We start from the raw sequence: 19,185 nt of genomic DNA, 5'->3' as shown, positions 1-19,185 counted from the left end.
GATAGCAAACTATCTTGTTTTATTTTTTTATTATTTATTACTCTATTTCAACTCTTCATGAGTTTTAAGACTTATTTTAGTATGAAGACTTGAATTTTTCAGTGGCTTGTAACTTTGTATGGCTTCATTTTGATATAACTAGTGATTTGTATGGCTAAACTTTTAGGCATTTTAAAAAACCAAAAATTGATCCAATCCAAACTGAATTAAATTAGATTGGATTGAATCGAATTTGAAAAAAAAAATCCAAATAGAATAAATGATTTAATAATCAAACCGAAGGGATTGAATCAGATGATTTTTGCTTTAAAACCGATCCACTTAAGACCGCAAACACCAATATAAGATTTGCAATTTTATTCATATAAATAATGTCAAGCTTGTAGATCAGCATGTGGAGCAAGAGCAGAATGTTGATCTGCAATTTTTCTAGAATTATTTAACCTAGAATGTGGTCTTGAGTTTCTCCAGTAATTACATTTGTGTGGTAAATTTCTATTACTCTAAAGAGTTTTAAATATGCTTAAAATTTTAAAAATCAATTCTATTTTTATAGAATTGTAGTAAGTAGAAATAATTATATTTTGATTCTACATATTTATATTTATACTTTAAAATTATTTATTTTATAATAGAAATAAAATTATATTTTAAACCTCTTTTTATAATATTATTTTTTAGCACAAAATAATTTTAATATTAATATTTTTATATTAATTTTTATAAGATAAATTCTTCTAATTTTTATTTTAGTAGGTAATTCTTCTAAAATTTAATCAAAACATAACCTATGTTTATTAGTATATTATACATTTTGATATGGTATTCATCTTTTTGGGCTTTTTAATCATTTTGATGTGGAATGGAAGAGATTTCATCAATTTAATTTTTTTGCAAACTATTTACCAACTTATTGCAAGTGAAATATGTATTGGATGTGTGCGTTTAAGTCGCGTACACCCCCATGCATGTCTTGCATGGTGCTAATTTTTTCACAACTCGCACATGGAGGTGATAAATAATCTAAATGTTTCTCTTGCATTAAATTAATATATAATGGGAAATATAACTCTATATTTTTCTTGTCCTACACATCCATCGATAAATGTGCATATCTTTTTTTAAAAAAATGATGGATCCCACGTGTTTTGTCTCTACAGCATGGGACATTGACCCATTTGCCACAGTATTTGCAATTATTTATCTCAATGTCGGAATTTAGTGAAATTTTCCCAAACTGCCACATCTGCAAAAGTCTATCCACTTGGCTAAACGTGCTAGGCTGCTGGCCGAGATTAGGTGGAGCTTTTTCCACGTGTTAGCACCCTTGGGTATCTCGTTGGGCTGCTGGCCAAGATTCTCTGAGATATTTCCACGTGTCAGAACCCTGGCTTATCTCGCTGGGCTGTTGGCCAAATTTCTTAGTCTTATTTATAGTAACTACACCCCCCCCCCACACTCGCATCAGCAACAATTCGTCGGTGCTCTATTTTACGTTGTTTCTATTTCAGTTTGTAATTGTTTCTTTCTGTTGTAGTTTTATGTAATTATTTTCAAAATGAGTATTGGTAATGATTCAGTAATTGCCATAGTATATTACAATGGAAGAAATATTCTTGTCCTAATGGGCAAGTTTTCGAAGGAGATGCGAAATTATTTCGTATGAGCCTACGGTGTAGTTTTAATGAAATGAAGAACACAATATATCAGGAAATGAGATTACAACTGGGGCAAGTTTTCTCACGGTTGACTGCTAGAATACCTCAAGACCTGATAGTTGGATTCCCGTAGAGATTGTTGAGGATAAAGATGTCGCTTTAGTAATAGATGCATTTCAAGATCATCCACACTCCACATTTATTAAACTCTATGTGGAAGTAGACTCTAGTGGACAGTCTAGCAGTCAATATTCTCTCCTTTCCATTCACTCCATCGGAATTAACATGGAGCCAATGGTGAATCCTGAAGACAGATATGTGTCACCCCAACCCCCACCAATGACTACGGAAGTGGTTCCTGCTCACGATATGTATGATCTGGCATGGCATGCTGACAGTTTTGAAGAAGAGGTGAACGAAGGCGTTGTCCCGGAAAGTGACTCATCGGACACGGACGTGGATAGCAATTTTCATTCATGTCCCTCCACTATTGTGTGTCATCTGATTCCTTCACCTGGCATTGTTGGAATGCACGAGCCGAGAGTGGCAAGTTAGTATCCCGAATAAAAATTAATTTTTAAAAAATTAATTTTAAACAAACTAGATATTGATTCATTGCAATGAATGTGTGCTGATACAGGAGAATAGAGTGTTCCGTTTTGGTTTCAAATAAGTCACTATACGCATACTAATTGGACTCACCCAGATCAAGAGTTGCCGGCAATGGATGGAGCATAAGTACCTAATTGGCAAATGAGTCATAAGCTATATAAAGACCAGGTGTTTGACAACAAGCATGATGTGCAGATGGCAATAAAACAATTTTTTATGGGAGAGCACACAACCATTGAATATAAAAGTGATACCAAAAGATTAATCATGGTATGCAAAAATCACAATAACGGTTGTCCGTGGAGGGTGAAGGCATATGTTATAAAGGGTGGCACTGAATGGATTATCGAAAAATGGGTTAACGAACATAACTGTGTTAACTAGACTCTTTCTCAAGATCACAAGCAACTGAACTCTAATTTCATATGTTCAATGATTCTAGGTATGTCAAACAAAAGCAATTTGTATTATTATATAACTAAGTTATTAATAACAAATTGTTTGACCACATACAGAGATGATAAGGGAGGAGCCAAATGTGAAAATTGCTTTAATCCAGGAAAGGATATCAACAAATCATGGGTTCCATATATCATACACGAAGGCATGGAAGGCAAAGCAAAAAAGCAATTGCCAAAATTTATGGAGATTGGGATGAATCCTACGCTTTTCTGCCAAGGTGGTTGGATAACATGTAGCAATTTTCAACAGAGGCTATATATAAGTAGGATCTGAATGATCATTTTGTTGACAACTGGCTGGATCAATCTCATAAGGTGTTTGACATGGTATTTTACACTTTCAAATAGTGGCCGATGCATTCAATTATTGCAAGCCTGTTATTCAGATAGATGGTACGTATTTATATGATAAATATCAGGGGACCCTATTAATTGTAATTACTGTGGATGGAAACAATTATATGCTACCGATTGCATTTACGGTGGTAAAAAGGGAGAATCTTGATGACCGGTCGTGGTTTTTAGACCTGATATGAATGCATGTGACACAAAAAGAAGGCATGTGTCTTATCTCTTATCGACATGCGGCCATTCTATCTGCAGTCAACAATGCGGCGCTGGGCTGGCAACCACCCAAAACATACCATGTTTATTGTATTCGGCATCTTGTTAGTAATTTCAATCACAAGTTCAAGAACATTATGTTGAAGAAGCAACTGAAGAAGTTAGGTATATTTTAGATACTGGTTCTTGTATTGTTTTATATGTCCGTGATGAGATATGTCGTAAGTTTCTGTCATTGTTACCTTATGCAGGTTATACAACTTTTCGGTTGGATTTTGACGTTGGATTGGAAAAATTAAAAGAAGCAGGTCCTCAAATAGTCGCTGGATAGATATCATTCCGAAAGAGAAATGGAATATCGCATACGATGAAGGGGTAGAAAGTTTGGTCACATGACCACAAACTTGTCGGAGTGTGTTAATAAGGTCCTTAAGAGGGGAAGAAACCTTCCTATCACGGCATTGGTGCATCTCACATATGCCCAATTGGAGCAATATTTTTTGATGCATGACCAAGAGGCCCATGATGAGATGGCCAAGGGTAATCATTTCACCAAAGTATTCTGGCAAGCATATGCGGTTAATCAGCAAAAAGTCGCCACACACTAGGTAACATCTTATGATCCTCAGAAGACACGATTTGAAGTGCAAGAATAGCGTAACCAACGTACGCATCAAGGTGATAAGAAATGGTCGGTTTCATTACCTGATCAGACATATCAGTGCGATGAATCTACTGCTTTTAGATACTCGTGCAGTCATGTTATAACGGCTTGCACAACCACAAATCGTGACCATATGCAATACATTGATCCTGCTTACAGTGTCGTATATCAATGTCAGGTATACTCAATCGACAATGAGGATTTCATACCACAAAGTCAAGGACTAATTGTAATCCCAAATATGTCGGTAAGGCATCAGAAGGGAAGGCCTAAAAGCAGTCGTATACATAACGAGATGGACATACTAGAAGGATCCACTACTCGCACGCGATGCGGTTATTGTAGGATTTTGGGCCACAATAAGTGTAACTATCCTTCGCGCCAGCCTACTGAGCAGAGATGAGTTAGGGCGTTTCACCAATATTATGTTGCCGTCATGTTATAACGATGTATGTAACTTTGCGGATGTATTATATGCATATCATTAAGACTAATATTTTATGATCCTTTGGTCGCACAATATCTAAAATAACATAAAGATAAATATGACATAAATATCCTCCATACATCATCTAAAATAATGGTCATCTCACCATGGGCTATATGAGATGTCTGCGTCTCAGGCTGCCAACGCTTGACAAGAGCATAAATAAGTGCATGGTCAATCTGAAACAATAAAAATGGGTGAAGTATTCAAATTATTACAATTAAAACATGTGAACCAAAATAACCAAAACAATCACATCGTGGTTGCGCAGCCGCGCAACGTGAAAGAAACCTGCCTGCCTCAAGTACGGATGAATATCCTCATGTATATGCATAGATCATGTGTGGCCGTCATCCTGACATTAATTCGCCGATCTTGCGAACCATTCCACACATATGTGGATATGTGCTTCTCCTATAATGTCAAGAGAGAGGAGTCAATGGGCCCTGGTGTAATCAACCTATGAGGAGAGCTTGGGGAGCTAGGAGATGTGGGGTCGTGCTCCTCTTGAGGCGGTGAACCACGCAATGAATCAGACAGTAAACTAGGTGGGGATGCCATGAATCTATTATACCAAATATTTTTATTTTTATTTTTGGAGTTACCCAACCCTAATTATCTTTGAGACGAGTTGGCTCCCTCCGGTATCCCCACGAGCTTCGACTCTTTGAGCCGGCTATGGGACTAATCCGGAGTGCGGGGGAACAGTGATGGCTAAAGGTTCAGCCCCCTCCCCAAGAATGCATCAGCGGGAATCGAACACATATCCAACCCCACTAACTCAGTGCCAAGTTACCAACTGAGCTGCACCCATTGGGTCCAAATATTTAAATAATCATATTCATGCTAATTATAAATATTAGTATAGCAAAACATCTCAAACATCGTACATTTTACAATCCTAAATTAATTATCATTAAAATTAATTATTTACAACATTAGATTAAAAATATAAATTAATTAACATTAAAATTAAATATTTAACATATTACGTTAAAAATAAATTAATTAACATTATAAAAAATCAACCAATATTACATTCCTTTTTATTGACTTAATTTAAAATTATCAAATTAAAGATATCAATTCTCCTATAATTTACATATATTAAATAATTTAACAAACATTACACATGTCATCTATCTTGCGATTTCAAGTCCTCAAAAAATTGATATCAGTTATATATTTTTAATTATCAAACACGTCAATTTTTTAGAAAGAACTTTCCAAGAAGCAGATAAGATATATATTTCCAAGAATTAATATGATATCAGTTAAATATTTTTAGAATAAATTTAGGGATTTAACATATTTCAAACTTTTCCACGAAAAAAAATCCAAATATACGAAGATGATTGCATTCAATTCAATGTCTGACAATCTTCTGCACAAGAAACCAAAATAAATTATGGAATGCTGGCATGATGGGAAGCTAGTGATAACTAAGCGTTAGGCAGCAGTGAATTCTCAAAAAAGGGAAACCTATTTTCACAAGAAAAAAACCAGCCTGCTCATGCTCATGTCACTAAATTTGCAATTTTGGCATTGATTGCATGCTAGAAATGGCCCCATATGCTCCTACTCTAGTAGTATTACATCACGGTAATTATTTAAACTCTATTCCCATTCCCCACGCTTTCAGAAAACCAATATAATGATATATCACGCAAAAGATCCATATTGTATCGACACTAACATAAGGTACGGAACACGATATAATATATAAATATTTTAATTTTAAAAAATATTAAATTTTAATATGTTAAGATACATTTTGATATTCAATAATACTTTTAATTTATGTAGTGTATATTATATTAATATTCAATAATTTAAAAAAAATAAAATAAAATTTATAATATTCATCAATTTTATAAAAAAATATAAGATATTTCAAATATTTATATTAAACTCAATAAAATGATAATCGTAATTCAACGAATCTAATAGTTGAAACTAAAAACGTAATTCAACGCAACCTTCAAACCCTTTTTTTAAGTTTCTACAATGAGTATTAGAGTGTTGAGATATGAAAAAGTGTCAAATACAATACATTAAGTTTTTTAAAGTGTCGATGCAGGATTGATGGTGAAAATCACCTGATTAGGTAATTTGAACTTGATCTCAAAAGTGTCAATCCCACATTAAGGGTGTTTGGTGTAAGTATTATGGGGAAATCATAAGAAAGTGGGGTGAAGATTTTTTTTTTACTATGTTTGGTATGAGTAATAGTAAAATTATCTCAGGATAATTTTTTTTCCATCATTTTCGTTTTTAACTACACATGAAAAAAAAAAATCTCATCCCGCCCATGGTATTAATTTTTTTCCACCAACTGGGAAACACATTTTCACATTTTGAGACAAAAATATCCTTATACAATATATCAGCAAATATGTAAAAATGGGTAATTTTGTCATTTCGATTCAGATTCTCATCAATATTTTACAATCAACCAAACATAGCATCAATAAAATTAACCCAACTTTTTCAAAAAAAAAAAAAAATTTATCATACCAAATACTTTTTCGTAACTTACTCGGAAAAAAAGATTTCTTATTATATTCCCACAAAACTTTTTTTTCGGTAAAAAAAAATATCTTCTCTATAAAACGTTTCAAAAAAACACTGATCTAATAAACTCTGTAAACGTTTGTTATTCTTCAATAACACAAAATATTATAAGAAATAATGTGCAAAGAAGTTATTTGCAAGGTACTGAATTTTGTTTACTAACACATTAAATACGTTATGGCCAGTTTGGAGATATTTTACAAGTGAACATAAACTTTTGCAAGATAATACCATTAAAGTGATACTTTATGGATTTGCGCAACTCCCGGCTTTTTCTACCTTATCGTGAAAAGGGCTTCAATTACGGACAGTACAATAATACAGCAAAAACGAAAGAACCTAATAGCATTACCAAATGGGTTTTATAAGAGTTATGTTGTAGGAAAAATGATTGTGTAATATTATAGAAATTCGTTTTGCGTGCCTTAATTTTTTATTTATTTTTTGTTTTAAAAAGTGTGGGCCCCACAAAATGTTGTGAGTGTAGGAAAATTTGTTGTGTTATGTTAAAGGATAAAATGAAAACCCTTACCAAATTCATTGATTCGTCCAGCTAAAAAAAAAAAATTTGTTGTTACTAAAAAAAAATTGTCAAGTTATACATTGTCATTAAAATAAATTTATATTTATAAATTTTTTTCACTTACAACTTCTTATAATTAAATCTTAATTATTGATTTTTATCAATCTAAATATTATAATTTGTTGGGTCATATTTATTAATTAATTATTAATTTTTAATAAATTATAATCATTAAATTGGCAGAAATCAACAATTAAAATTTGATTGTAAGCGAAAACATGTTATAAATATAGTCTTCTTCTTATGATTATTCTGTATTGCAAAATTTTGGTACATTAACCATTTCTTTAAAAAAATAGTAGATTTTTTCAATGATTTTTTTTTTTGTGGTTGGCATTTCAGTCTTTCTTTCTGTGAGTATTAAATTTTAATCTTTATTCATAAATTATAATAATTATAATATTTTTACTAAGGGTTTAATATTTTTTATGTTGTAGAAGATAAATTAATCTCCTACATACATAAAAGTATATCAAGCCAATGTTGGTCCATATAAGAAGAATAAAGAAAAATAAAATATGAATCCCACAAGCCACACACTGCTATACGTATATAAGAGATAAATTTATCTCTTTCAATGTAAGACATATTAAATGCTTTTACTAAATTAAGTAGCAATATATGATTAATAAAGCTTAGGGATAAAGGATCAAGGTACGAGGGGATAAATCACTATGTAGCAATATATGATTAATAAAGCTCAAATGAGTAATGCTGAAAAACAAAAATATTATGTGATGGAAATTATTCACTTATTTAAAAATTAAAAACATGATAAATCATTTTTTTAAGTTTTTTATTGTTGGAAGCGGGGTTAACATTTTTTTTAACTCGAATATTGAACTTGCTTGGAACTATGTCTGCTAATCTACACTCGTTTCAACCATATAGGAACTCGAAAGGAAAAAAAGAAGTCAAAATTGATATTTGTGGGGGTGGAAGATGGTTGAGGTGAGGGGCACAATATTTGGATTATCAGATTGAGGCAAGGTATGGTTTTAATGGGACTGTAGTTTGTCCTTTGACATGATACAAAATTTTTTTTTACACACACAATATTTTGTGAAGCCTGTATTTTTTAAAGCAAAAAAATAAAAAATTAAGGCATGCAAAATAAATTTATAACATTACATAATCACTTTTTTTACAACATAACTCTTATAAAACCCTTTATTAAAATCTCGAATCTGCCAACCGCACTTCCCCATTCCCCAATAATTGCGTCTCTTTCAATTCATGTTTAAAATAGAAAACTACACATCCCCATAGATTTTAGTGGCCCGTAGCAAAACATTCACGCAAATAAACTACGTCAGGTTTTAAATAATTGCTGTTTTAAAAGTTTTGATTTGTTTTAAAAAATTTATTACACGATTTGAATATATACCGTAAAATAACAAGAGACGAGAGAAATATTGAAATAAATCTGTATCTCATCCTAAAAAAAATAACAAACATAATAAACTAAAATAAAATATTATCTATATCTCAAATTCTTCCCCCTCAAGATGGAGGGACACTTCATTTTGAAAAGAAAGAAAACTAAAACGAAGCTTCACGAAATATAAGTCGGAGAAATCGACAACAAATCAATTGGAATAACCATTAGTTTGAAGAGTTGGTAAAGAAATGGTGTTGGAATGAACATCAACAAAGGAAGAAAAAGACATCAGCCAAGGAAGGATTGAGATAGACATCAGCCAAGGAAGGGCAGGGAAAAAGATAATGTTGCAACTAAAATAGAAGCCAACGGAGCCAGTGTAACTGGAATAATCTGTGGACCAGGCAACAACAGAGATAAATGCTACAATTGGAATACAAGCCGACGGAGCCAATGTAACTGAAATAATCCGCGCACCAGGCAACCATAGAGATAAATGCTCCCCCTGAATGGAGGCCAAAATAAAGCCAAACAATGGCAAAAATAAATCAAATACAAGCCAAATCAGACTTGAATAACACCACAAACATATGTGAGAATAAAATAAAATTGGCAGAATACAAGCCATAAAAGAACACATGTCGGTGAAGGCGAGTCAAATCGTTGACTGCAGAGGAAATCCAACGGCGGACCCCTCACCGTACGCAACTCGGCCGCGGCGGCTCCTTCGGCTGTGGCAACGGTCGAAGGCGACGACAACAGCAATGCCGGTGGCGAAGGAAGCGGATAGAGGGATGGACAGTGGCTGGGTCGTCAAGGGTGACATAGCACAACACTTGCAGCGACGAAGGCAGGAACGAGAAGAAGAAACTATGAGAAGCAGAGAGAAAAAGAAAAAGGGAAAAGTTGGGAAAGTCAATTCCTCATGGTGGATGATATCTTTCTACTACCATATTAAATTTATGACAAAGGGTAAGGAAAGGCGGATAAGGATTCCTCTCATTAGGCTCTGATACTATGCTGCCGGAGGAAATTGGTAAAGATCTATTTCTTGAAGGGGAGTATTTAAGATATAGATAATATTTTATTTTAGTTTATTATGTTTGTTATTTTTCTTTAAGTGAGTTGTAGAGTTGTTACAACCCTCACTCGTTTATTTTGATGTTACGTTTCTTAATCTTTCTTGTTCAAACTTGTTGCTTATGATCTATACGCTACAGCTTGAGAGGGAATGTTAGAAAGAATATTTTTAGAATATTTTTATTATTTGTAAGGATCTATTTGTTTATTTCATTTGGATTTAGATTAGGTATGAGCTAAGCTTGTTAGTGTTTCTTTATATAGTGTACTCTCCTCAATCATTCAATATACATATTTATTTCAAAAAAAAAATATAAAACATCAATTTGACCCAAAAGCTTAAGTTGGTATGTGAGATTACATTAATAGTTTTATATATCTCTAATATTTTTTCTTCCATCACAAGAGAGCTCATTGAGCTTGAAAGGTGGATGATGCATTAGGTGCATAATCCCAGCCTACCTGTGCTAAGAAATTTCTCAAAGAAAATTGGAAGCGACAAGGATCGAACTTATGACATCGAGACTCTGATACAATGTAAAATAATAAGAGACGAGAGGAACATTGAAATAAATTTGTATATTGAATTGATTCAAGAGTTACAAAATATAAAGAAACATTAATAAGCTTAGCCCAAACCTAACCTAAATCTTAATGAAAAAAAATAAATCTTTACTAATAATAAAGATATTATTACTAACATATACAAGGAGAAATAACTCGTAATATATACCAAAATATTTCATAAAATAAAAAAATGTCATTTTTAAAGTAAAAACTTACCATGAAGGAGTATATAGCGTCCACTTGTTTCTTATCACTCTAGGTATTAACATGTGTTTAAGAAGTATGCATCTCGATGCATAAAATAAAATAAGATAGGTTAAATTAGGAGGGAATTGTCGAAGGAATAGAAAATAAGTGGTCCCTTTTGAGTAAGTGCGTTTGTACAGTCCAGCTGGAAATGCCGTCAGCAGAAAAAAAGGACACACAGAGAGCTATTCATGATATACACAATCCCACGCTTTCCTCATTTCTCACAACTAAATTAAGTTCGTACAGGTAGCCTTTTGGCTGGATAATTGGATTACAATTGTAATTATCTTTGATTTATTATAATTAAAATTATAATAAAAAACTAATTATCATATTACTGGACACAAAAAACAGCTTCCTCCTGATATAAACTTTCGTGGGCCCATTGTTTTTTTTTTTAAAAAAAAAAGAGATGCACAATTGTTGATGAGTGTGCAAGAAACTCAACTTTTTTCCTCCAACATGACAAATATAACAGCCAAATATAATATACTTGTATTGGATTGTATTGATTATTGAATCACACTTTTTATTTTTAAAAAGAAAAATATAACTCTCCTATAATTTAACCTCTATAAAAAGGTTGAATATACTTTATATGAGATTAATATTTCTCATGAGTAATAAACATAATTAATTTTGTTATTTTTTGTAACTATGTTTAATATTTTTTATTTGTATTAGTAACAATGGTTACAAACAGTAACATAATTAATTTTATTTAGGAAAAGTTTATCAATGACCTTGTGATTTGCTTAAAATCATTTATGTTCCTTTAATTTTTTATCACATATATTCTTTTGCAAATCATAGAGACATATGTGATAAAAAATTCACAAAAATATAAGTGATTCTAAAATAAATCATAGAAACATTAGTAAACTTTTCTTTTTTATTTATTATTAGAAAATAAAATCATCCCGTGAAATATTAATCTCAAAATATATATAAATGATACGATACGTATTCATGCCCTAGATGCCAGACACACATGTTTCTGTTCTGAGCGAGTATTCTGTTCTGCGCACACGCGCGATTATGTTTGAAGGAGAAAAAGCAGATATTTTAAAACTTGTACAACCAGTGACAACTGGATAGCCACAACCAGCTTCCATATCCATCAAACACGGCATCATTTTACTGCTCCAAATTTCCCATTATCTTTTATAATTATCAAAATATATTTTTATAATAAAAAAATTATTTGTCATTTTAAATGATATAAAATTATGTCATTTTAAGAGAGATATATAAAAAATAATAAATTTTTTATTTAAAATTAAAAAAAATCACTCACTTTCTCCCCCGTACTTTTCAATCCTTGTGTCTATCTTTATCTTAAAATAACATAACTTATATCTTTTAAAAAGACAAATATCAAACCCATTTATAATTTAATAAAATTAACATAACTATGGTAGTTAAAAACTAATTTTGAAATTATGTTTTTATATTTTTATGATTTTTTTCCATTATGATTTTATTTTTTATTTCTTTTTATTTTTAGATAAAAATTCAATTTTAATTACCTTGAATATGATTATCAAACACGTGGTGAGTAATATCAAATTTGAGTCCCTCATATACAACGGTGCAAAAACTTATTCGAGAGAGCTTTGTTGTTTATGTGATCCTACTTAGCTTAAATTATACTAATAGAATAATTCGTAAACTGATGGGAAAAGCACCATTCTAAGATTTTTAGGTAAAACAATTGTCTAGTTAAACTTGATTGGATAAATTTTTTGAAACTAATACAGTCAAATACGTCACTGATATTGACAGAACTAGTATCGTCAATGATACTCACGGGACTCGTGCTATGTTAACATCACGTACACAGTTCCATTATTATAAAACTTCGAAAGGTCATAACTTTTGTCTTGGGTATCTAAATCAAATGTTTTTTTGATTTCACACAACTTTTTGAAATCTACGCAATGACATTTCATTTGACATATTTTATCGTCCACAAATATAGTTCGTATTTGTAACAATGGTACCAAAATCACTAGAGCATTTAAATCCAAAAGATGACACTTACGTTTTTACGTTTCTACTAAGGTGATACGTCTTAAAACGCAAGTAAAAACTCTTCTTAGTAAAAATTACGTGTAAAAATGTAAGAACTTATGTTCTACCATTTTTACGTTTTTACTTAAACCAAAAAATCAAACCAGGTCAACTTTTAACCATGATTGATTTTATTTTTATATTTTTAATAAAAAAAAACCTATTTCCATTTCTTCAAATCAAATGCACAGTATCTTCTTCTAATTATTAAAAAAAAAGTCCTCATGCGATGCCGCTGTATTTTTATTTAAGAGTTGTTAAACTTTATTCTTTTGATGTTGTGGAACTTAGTTATAGGAGTTGTTAAACTTTTTTTTTGTGTTTTTGGACTTATGTCTTATATAATTATGTGACTTATATATTTTAAATATGAAAATTATTCATTGAATTTTGAGTAGTGACTTATGTGATATTTTATATATATATATATATATATATATATATATATATATATATATATATATGAGTAGGATCCTTTGACACCAGTGTCAAATTTGAATTTTGACACCTCTTCTGAGAGCCATTAGATAAAAAAAATAAACGACTCTGATTTGTAAGCATGTGACACTATTGATTTTTTTTGATCTAATGGCTCCCAGATGAGGTGTCAAAATTCAAATTTGACACTGGTGCTAAAGGATCCTACCTCTCTCTCTCTCTCTCTCTCTCTCTATATATATATATATATATATATATATATATAATTTTGTATCTTGACCTTAAATAGTAAACATTTTACGTTTCGTGTCGTTTCTACGATTTACGTTTCTACCATTCCTTTATGTTTCTACGTAGAAACTCGATTTTAACAACATTGGTTCCATCAATACCAATGACGTGTTTGAATTTGAAAAAATTTATCCAATTAACTGTAACTACAGAATTATTTTGCTCAAATATTTTAGACAGGTGCTTTAGCCTAAACTGATAGATATTATCTTTAAAAAAATCTAACATAAACTTTTACTAAAATAATAATAAAAATTATGATAGGTAGTTCTAATCAATGTTATAAAAATCAGACCGACTCACTCGAGTCGACCCGGAAACCGGTGAGCCGGTCATGTAACCAGTTCGGTTTTCATATTGGACCGACTATGTTACAGAACCGGTGTGACCGGGTGCAATCCAGCCGGTTTTCGTAAAAATTGGTGACCCGGCCCGGTCTATAAAAAAAAATTAATTTACTTTCACAAATTAATGTCTTCTTTTTTTTTACTCTCAAACACAAATGATTTATTTTCTTTTGAAATATTTGTGTGATTTGTAGCTTATTAACTTATATAGATTATGTACCTACAACACTAATATTATCTTGATTATGCAATATGCAGGGAATTTTGATTTGATTTATAGTTAGAGATGTCGTTTACTGAACTTGAAACACTAGTATCACAAATATTATATGTTTGATTGATATTTTGTTGAACAATAATGTGTAATTTATTTTTTTCATATTAAAATATTTGAAATTGGTATATTATTTTACAAGTATTTAAGTATATTTATAGTTTTTTTAATATAAATTGTAGATTTACATATACTTACTGGGTCATGCAGTTGAACCAGTGATCCACTTGTTAAACCAGTGACCCAGTACCTCAATCGAATCAATAACCGAGCCCAATTTAATAATATTAGTTCTAATCGTAAACTTGCACAAGGTTAATTACATGATCAAATAATAATAGCAACATGGGTGGGGAGAGTCGTACTAATAATAGATCCGAGAGTGTTCAAATTAAACTAATTAAATAATAAATGAATTGATGAATATATCCAACAAACTAACTTTAGTTAAGCTGAAATAATCCACATAAGTTGATTCGTATTTTGTTATAACATATGAAAGAATTTCATTTTAATTTTATTTCAAAATAAAGTACTTTTTCAGACCTTAACAAATATCAAAGCACTTAATTTAATTCCTTAAAAAATCTGTGGTTTTTTTTGAAATTTAAAAAATAGATTCATATTAATTCTTTTGAAGTATTAATGTAGATTTTTTTAAAATTTTAAAGAAATCATAATTTTAACTATTAGAATTTATTTTAAATTTAAATAAGATCACAAGTCAATTTTTTTCTTTTAAGAAATTAAAATGCTCATTGTGATTTTTGTGAGATGATATTCTACTCATTATTTTAATATCTTAATTTGAATGGCACATGTCCCGATATAAGTTAAAAGCCTTATTTTTTTTTTAATAAATAATCTTTTTGGTTCTCGACAAATTTCACGATGCTCATTTTAGTCCCTAACAAATAAAAGGCCTGGTTTCTACGAAATTCAAAATGGACTCATTTAGTTGAAATCGTGGTCCTTCACAAACTTAAAAAAATATTAGTCCCTAAAAGGACTAAAATGGATCTATTTTGAATTTCTTAAGGACCGCGATTGATCTTTTTATTTGCTAGAGACTAAAATGAATATCGTAAAATTTGCTCAGTACCAAAAATGATATATATATATATATTTTTTAATTTCTCATTAATTTATCGCAAAGCGGTTCGTCCTAATCCTACTGCACTGACACTGTAGAGAGAGAGAGTGAACAGCTTTGGCCAGCTATAACTGGCACAGTAACGGCACCATTTGCTATACACCACATCATCTTTTTGTCCTTTTTTCTTGGTATTTGAAAAATCCAACCTGGCAGCTGATGTGGCACACTCCTCGATGATGTGTACGTTGGGATAAGAGGACATGAGCTTCTTTCACAAGCCACTTGGAATTGAAATTCAAATTCAAATTGAAATTAAATTTCTCTTTTTGGCTATAAAAGCTTCTTCAATGAGTCCTCCACATTGTATTTCAGCACTTCAGAAATCCCCTCTTTCTTTCTGTAGTAACTGTTCCAAATGTCTAGGCTCTTAGGATTGTTTGTGAGTCTTATGTTGGTGTTTGGGGTGGCTATGGCTACCTCTGCCAAGTTTGATGAACTCTTCCAACCAAGTTGGGCTTTGGACCATTTCATTCACGAAGGAGACCAACTCAAACTCAAACTTGATAATTATTCTGGTAAACCACTATTATCTGATTGTTACTACCCTCAAACCTTGTTAAGCTATCATCCACCCTTTAAACACTTCAAAAATGTGAACTTTGCTTTATATATGTTTTCACCTTTGAGAGCTTTTCAGTGATGCCCTTTGGGACATTTTCCACTTACCCATAATTTGATTCCCAATAATAATATTAATTGCTATCAATATTGGGTTGGACATTTCAGGTGCTGGTTTTGGATCCAAAAGCAAGTATATGTTTGGGAAAGTCACCATCCAGCTTAAGCTTGTTGAAGGTGACTCTGCTGGAACTGTTACTGCTTTCTATGTAAGTGCATAGAATATTTCTAATTAAATTTTAATTATTAAATATTTATTAATATTCTTTTTTGTTAAATAAGAAAAACTTTAAAAATATGTTGAATATATATTAACTTTTTTCATTCAATATGATTAAATATTAAGATAATATTTTAAATTAAGTAATAAAGCTCAATTAGATAATATGTACTCTCCCTCACTAGTTGTATATGGAGATGCTCTACCTCTGGGTCCCTATTCAATAGTTTGCAGTACACACAACTCAGTTCAATGAATCCAACATTTCCCGAACTACAAAATAATGTTACTTTTTTTTTTTTTTTATTAATGGGATTCATGAAAAGAATAGTACCATAGCTATTAGTGGCAGCTACCTACTACCATTTACCCCGTTTATCAATTAATATTTGCATTTATTACTTTTGTCCCTGCCTTTTCAATCCATGAACCAATACTTTAATTCAATTGAGGGTACTTCATTTTCACCATGATCAAGCAAATAGTGCTAGAGGGTATTCATATTATTGTGGTTGAAATGACTTTTCACTTTTTTTGACTCTGACATTGGTGTTAATTTATGTGATGTAGATGTCATCGGACGGTCCAAACCACAACGAGTTTGATTTTGAGTTTTTAGGGAACACCTCAGGGGAACCTTACTCGGTTCAAACAAACTTGTATGTGAATGGAGTTGGTAACAGGGAGCAGAGACTCGACCTCTGGTTCGACCCCACCAAGGATTTCCACTACTACTCTGTCTTCTGGAACCAACGTCAAGTTGTGTAAGCATCCTTTCTCATTGTTCTTTAATTGATGCATTGCTTAAAAGTGAAAAAAAGGCTCTTTGCATTTAATGTAGAGTTATTTAGAACTAGTGCGGTTTAATAACAAAAGTTAAATAGAAAAAATGGGAATATGCTTACATGGGTCTGAAAAAAGCTGTCAAGAAAACACGAATAATTTTTGCTTTTCCCAGTGGTGGTTGAGCTATCATAGGCTTGGTGTCATTGTGTCCCCGTTGGGCACACAAAAACAAACCCATGGAAAAGGGGATGGAATCTTGAACAATATATAGTAATACTCCTAACGAGGTCCTTTTGCAGAATACATAGACCTATGTCCTTTGTTTCTGGCAATTGTTTTTGGACACATTAGCAATTTTCCATGCGCAACTTTTTATTTATTTAATATGGTACGTGCAAGACTTTTTTTTTTTTTCAACCTTTTTCCTTAATGAGGTTTTACATATATTAATCATTTTATTTATTTGTTTATTTAATATTATGCAAGAGTTGACCTGTTTTTTATTTCAACCTTTTTCCTTAATGGGGTGTTACGTACATATATTAATCAACTATATAATAAAAAGAAATCGTGTATAATGTTGATCAAATTCTAACATTCGATGTTTTTGATATGATCAGATTTCTAGTTGATGAAACGCCAATAAGGGTGCACACAAATATGGAACACAAAGGAATTCCTTTTCCTAAAGACCAACCCATGGGGGTGTACAGTTCTATATGGAATGCTGATGATTGGGCCACGCAGGGTGGTCGTGTGAAGACAGATTGGAGCCATGCACCTTTCATTGTAACATACAAGGCTTTTGAAATCAATGCCTGTGAATGCCCTGTGTCAGTGGCTGCAGTGGATAATGCTAAGAGGTGTAGCAGCAGTGAGGATAGGAAGTATTGGTGGGATGAGCCTACGTTGTCCGAACTAAGCTTGCATCAAAGTCATCAACTTATGTGGGTTAGGGCTAAACATATGGTCTATGACTATTGTACTGACACTGCTCGGTTCCCAGTTACCCCTGCTGAGTGTGTTCATCACCGTCACCAGTGAGCAAGTGTTAATTAAAGCAAGTATAATATGAAAATGGGTGTATGAATATAAAAAGTTATGGAACATGTCCTTCATGTTTTATAATATTGTAATATACTGCCACGGCATAATGTGAATTATATTTAGTCTCTTGCTTCTTTGTACAATCAATTTATCTTTGATTTATCCATTTGAAAAAGGGTATTCTAATATATTATAGAATTGTAAATAATGTGTACAAAGGGTTCTTTATTTATAGAGAATATTTGACCTACTTTTAACCTAATGAGGTTGGCCCAATACAACAAAGGGCTTGGCCCAATACAACAATAAATGACTAAATAAAAACTAAATAATCAATATTATTTACAACACTCCCCTTCAAGTTGAGGAATAGATATTTATCATTCCCAGCTTGCTAGTAAGTTCTTGAAATCTGTCTGAAGGAAGCCCCTTTGTTAATAGATCAGCTAATTGACGCCTAGTGGGAATGTATGGAGTGGTAATCAACCCGCTATCAAGTTTCTCTTTGATGAAATGGCGGTCGACCTCAATATGTTTAGTCCGATCATGTTGAACTGGATTATGAGCTATACAAATAGCGGACTTATTATCACATAGCAGCTTCATAGGTCCCTCACATTTTATTTTGAGATCATCAAGTACAATTTTCAGCTACAGTAACTCACAAATGCCTTGAGCCATAGCTCGAAATTCAGCTTCTGCACTTGATCTGGCAACCACATCTTGTTTCTTACTTCTCCATGTCACCAAGTTACCGCAAAGAAACATGCAATAACCAGTGGTAGAACGACGGTCAGTCACGGATCCAGCATAATCAGCATCTGTGTAGACTTCTAAAGATAGATTGCCATCACGTCGGAATAACAATCATTTACCAGGAGTACCTTTAAGATACTGAAGAATTCTCTCTACTGCCTGCATGTGTTTTTCCTTTGGATCGTGCATAAACTGACTGACAACACTAACAGCATAAGCTAGGTCTGGTCTAGTATGGGCCAGATATATCAATTTCCCAACTAGCCGTTGATATTGTCCTTTATCAACTGGAGGACTCT

At 32.0% G+C, this 19,185-nt stretch overlaps 1 protein-coding gene across 1 annotated transcript; it reads left to right on the top strand.

Annotated features, from left to right (window-relative positions):
- Nucleotides 1-15,783: 15,783 nt before the first annotated feature.
- LOC133295699 (xyloglucan endotransglucosylase protein 6-like) lies at nt 15,784-18,236 on the top strand. Its single transcript, XM_061494557.1, has 4 exons — nt 15,784-15,974; nt 16,186-16,286; nt 16,868-17,061; nt 17,704-18,236. Exons 1-4 carry the CDS (start codon nt 15,815-15,817, stop codon nt 18,125-18,127), a joined length of 879 nt encoding a protein of 292 aa, XP_061350541.1. The 5' UTR covers nt 15,784-15,814; the 3' UTR covers nt 18,128-18,236.
- The last annotated feature ends 949 nt before the right edge of the window (nt 18,237-19,185 follow it).

This window comes from Gastrolobium bilobum, unplaced genomic scaffold (genome assembly GCF_033153095.1).
Source record: "Gastrolobium bilobum isolate Gb01-03AN ecotype WA unplaced genomic scaffold, APGP_CSIRO_Gbil_v1 utg32284, whole genome shotgun sequence".
Classification (NCBI taxonomy): domain Eukaryota; kingdom Viridiplantae; phylum Streptophyta; class Magnoliopsida; order Fabales; family Fabaceae; genus Gastrolobium; species Gastrolobium bilobum.
Note: the sequence above shows the minus strand (reverse complement) of the source record. Positions and strands in the feature narration are given on the sequence as shown.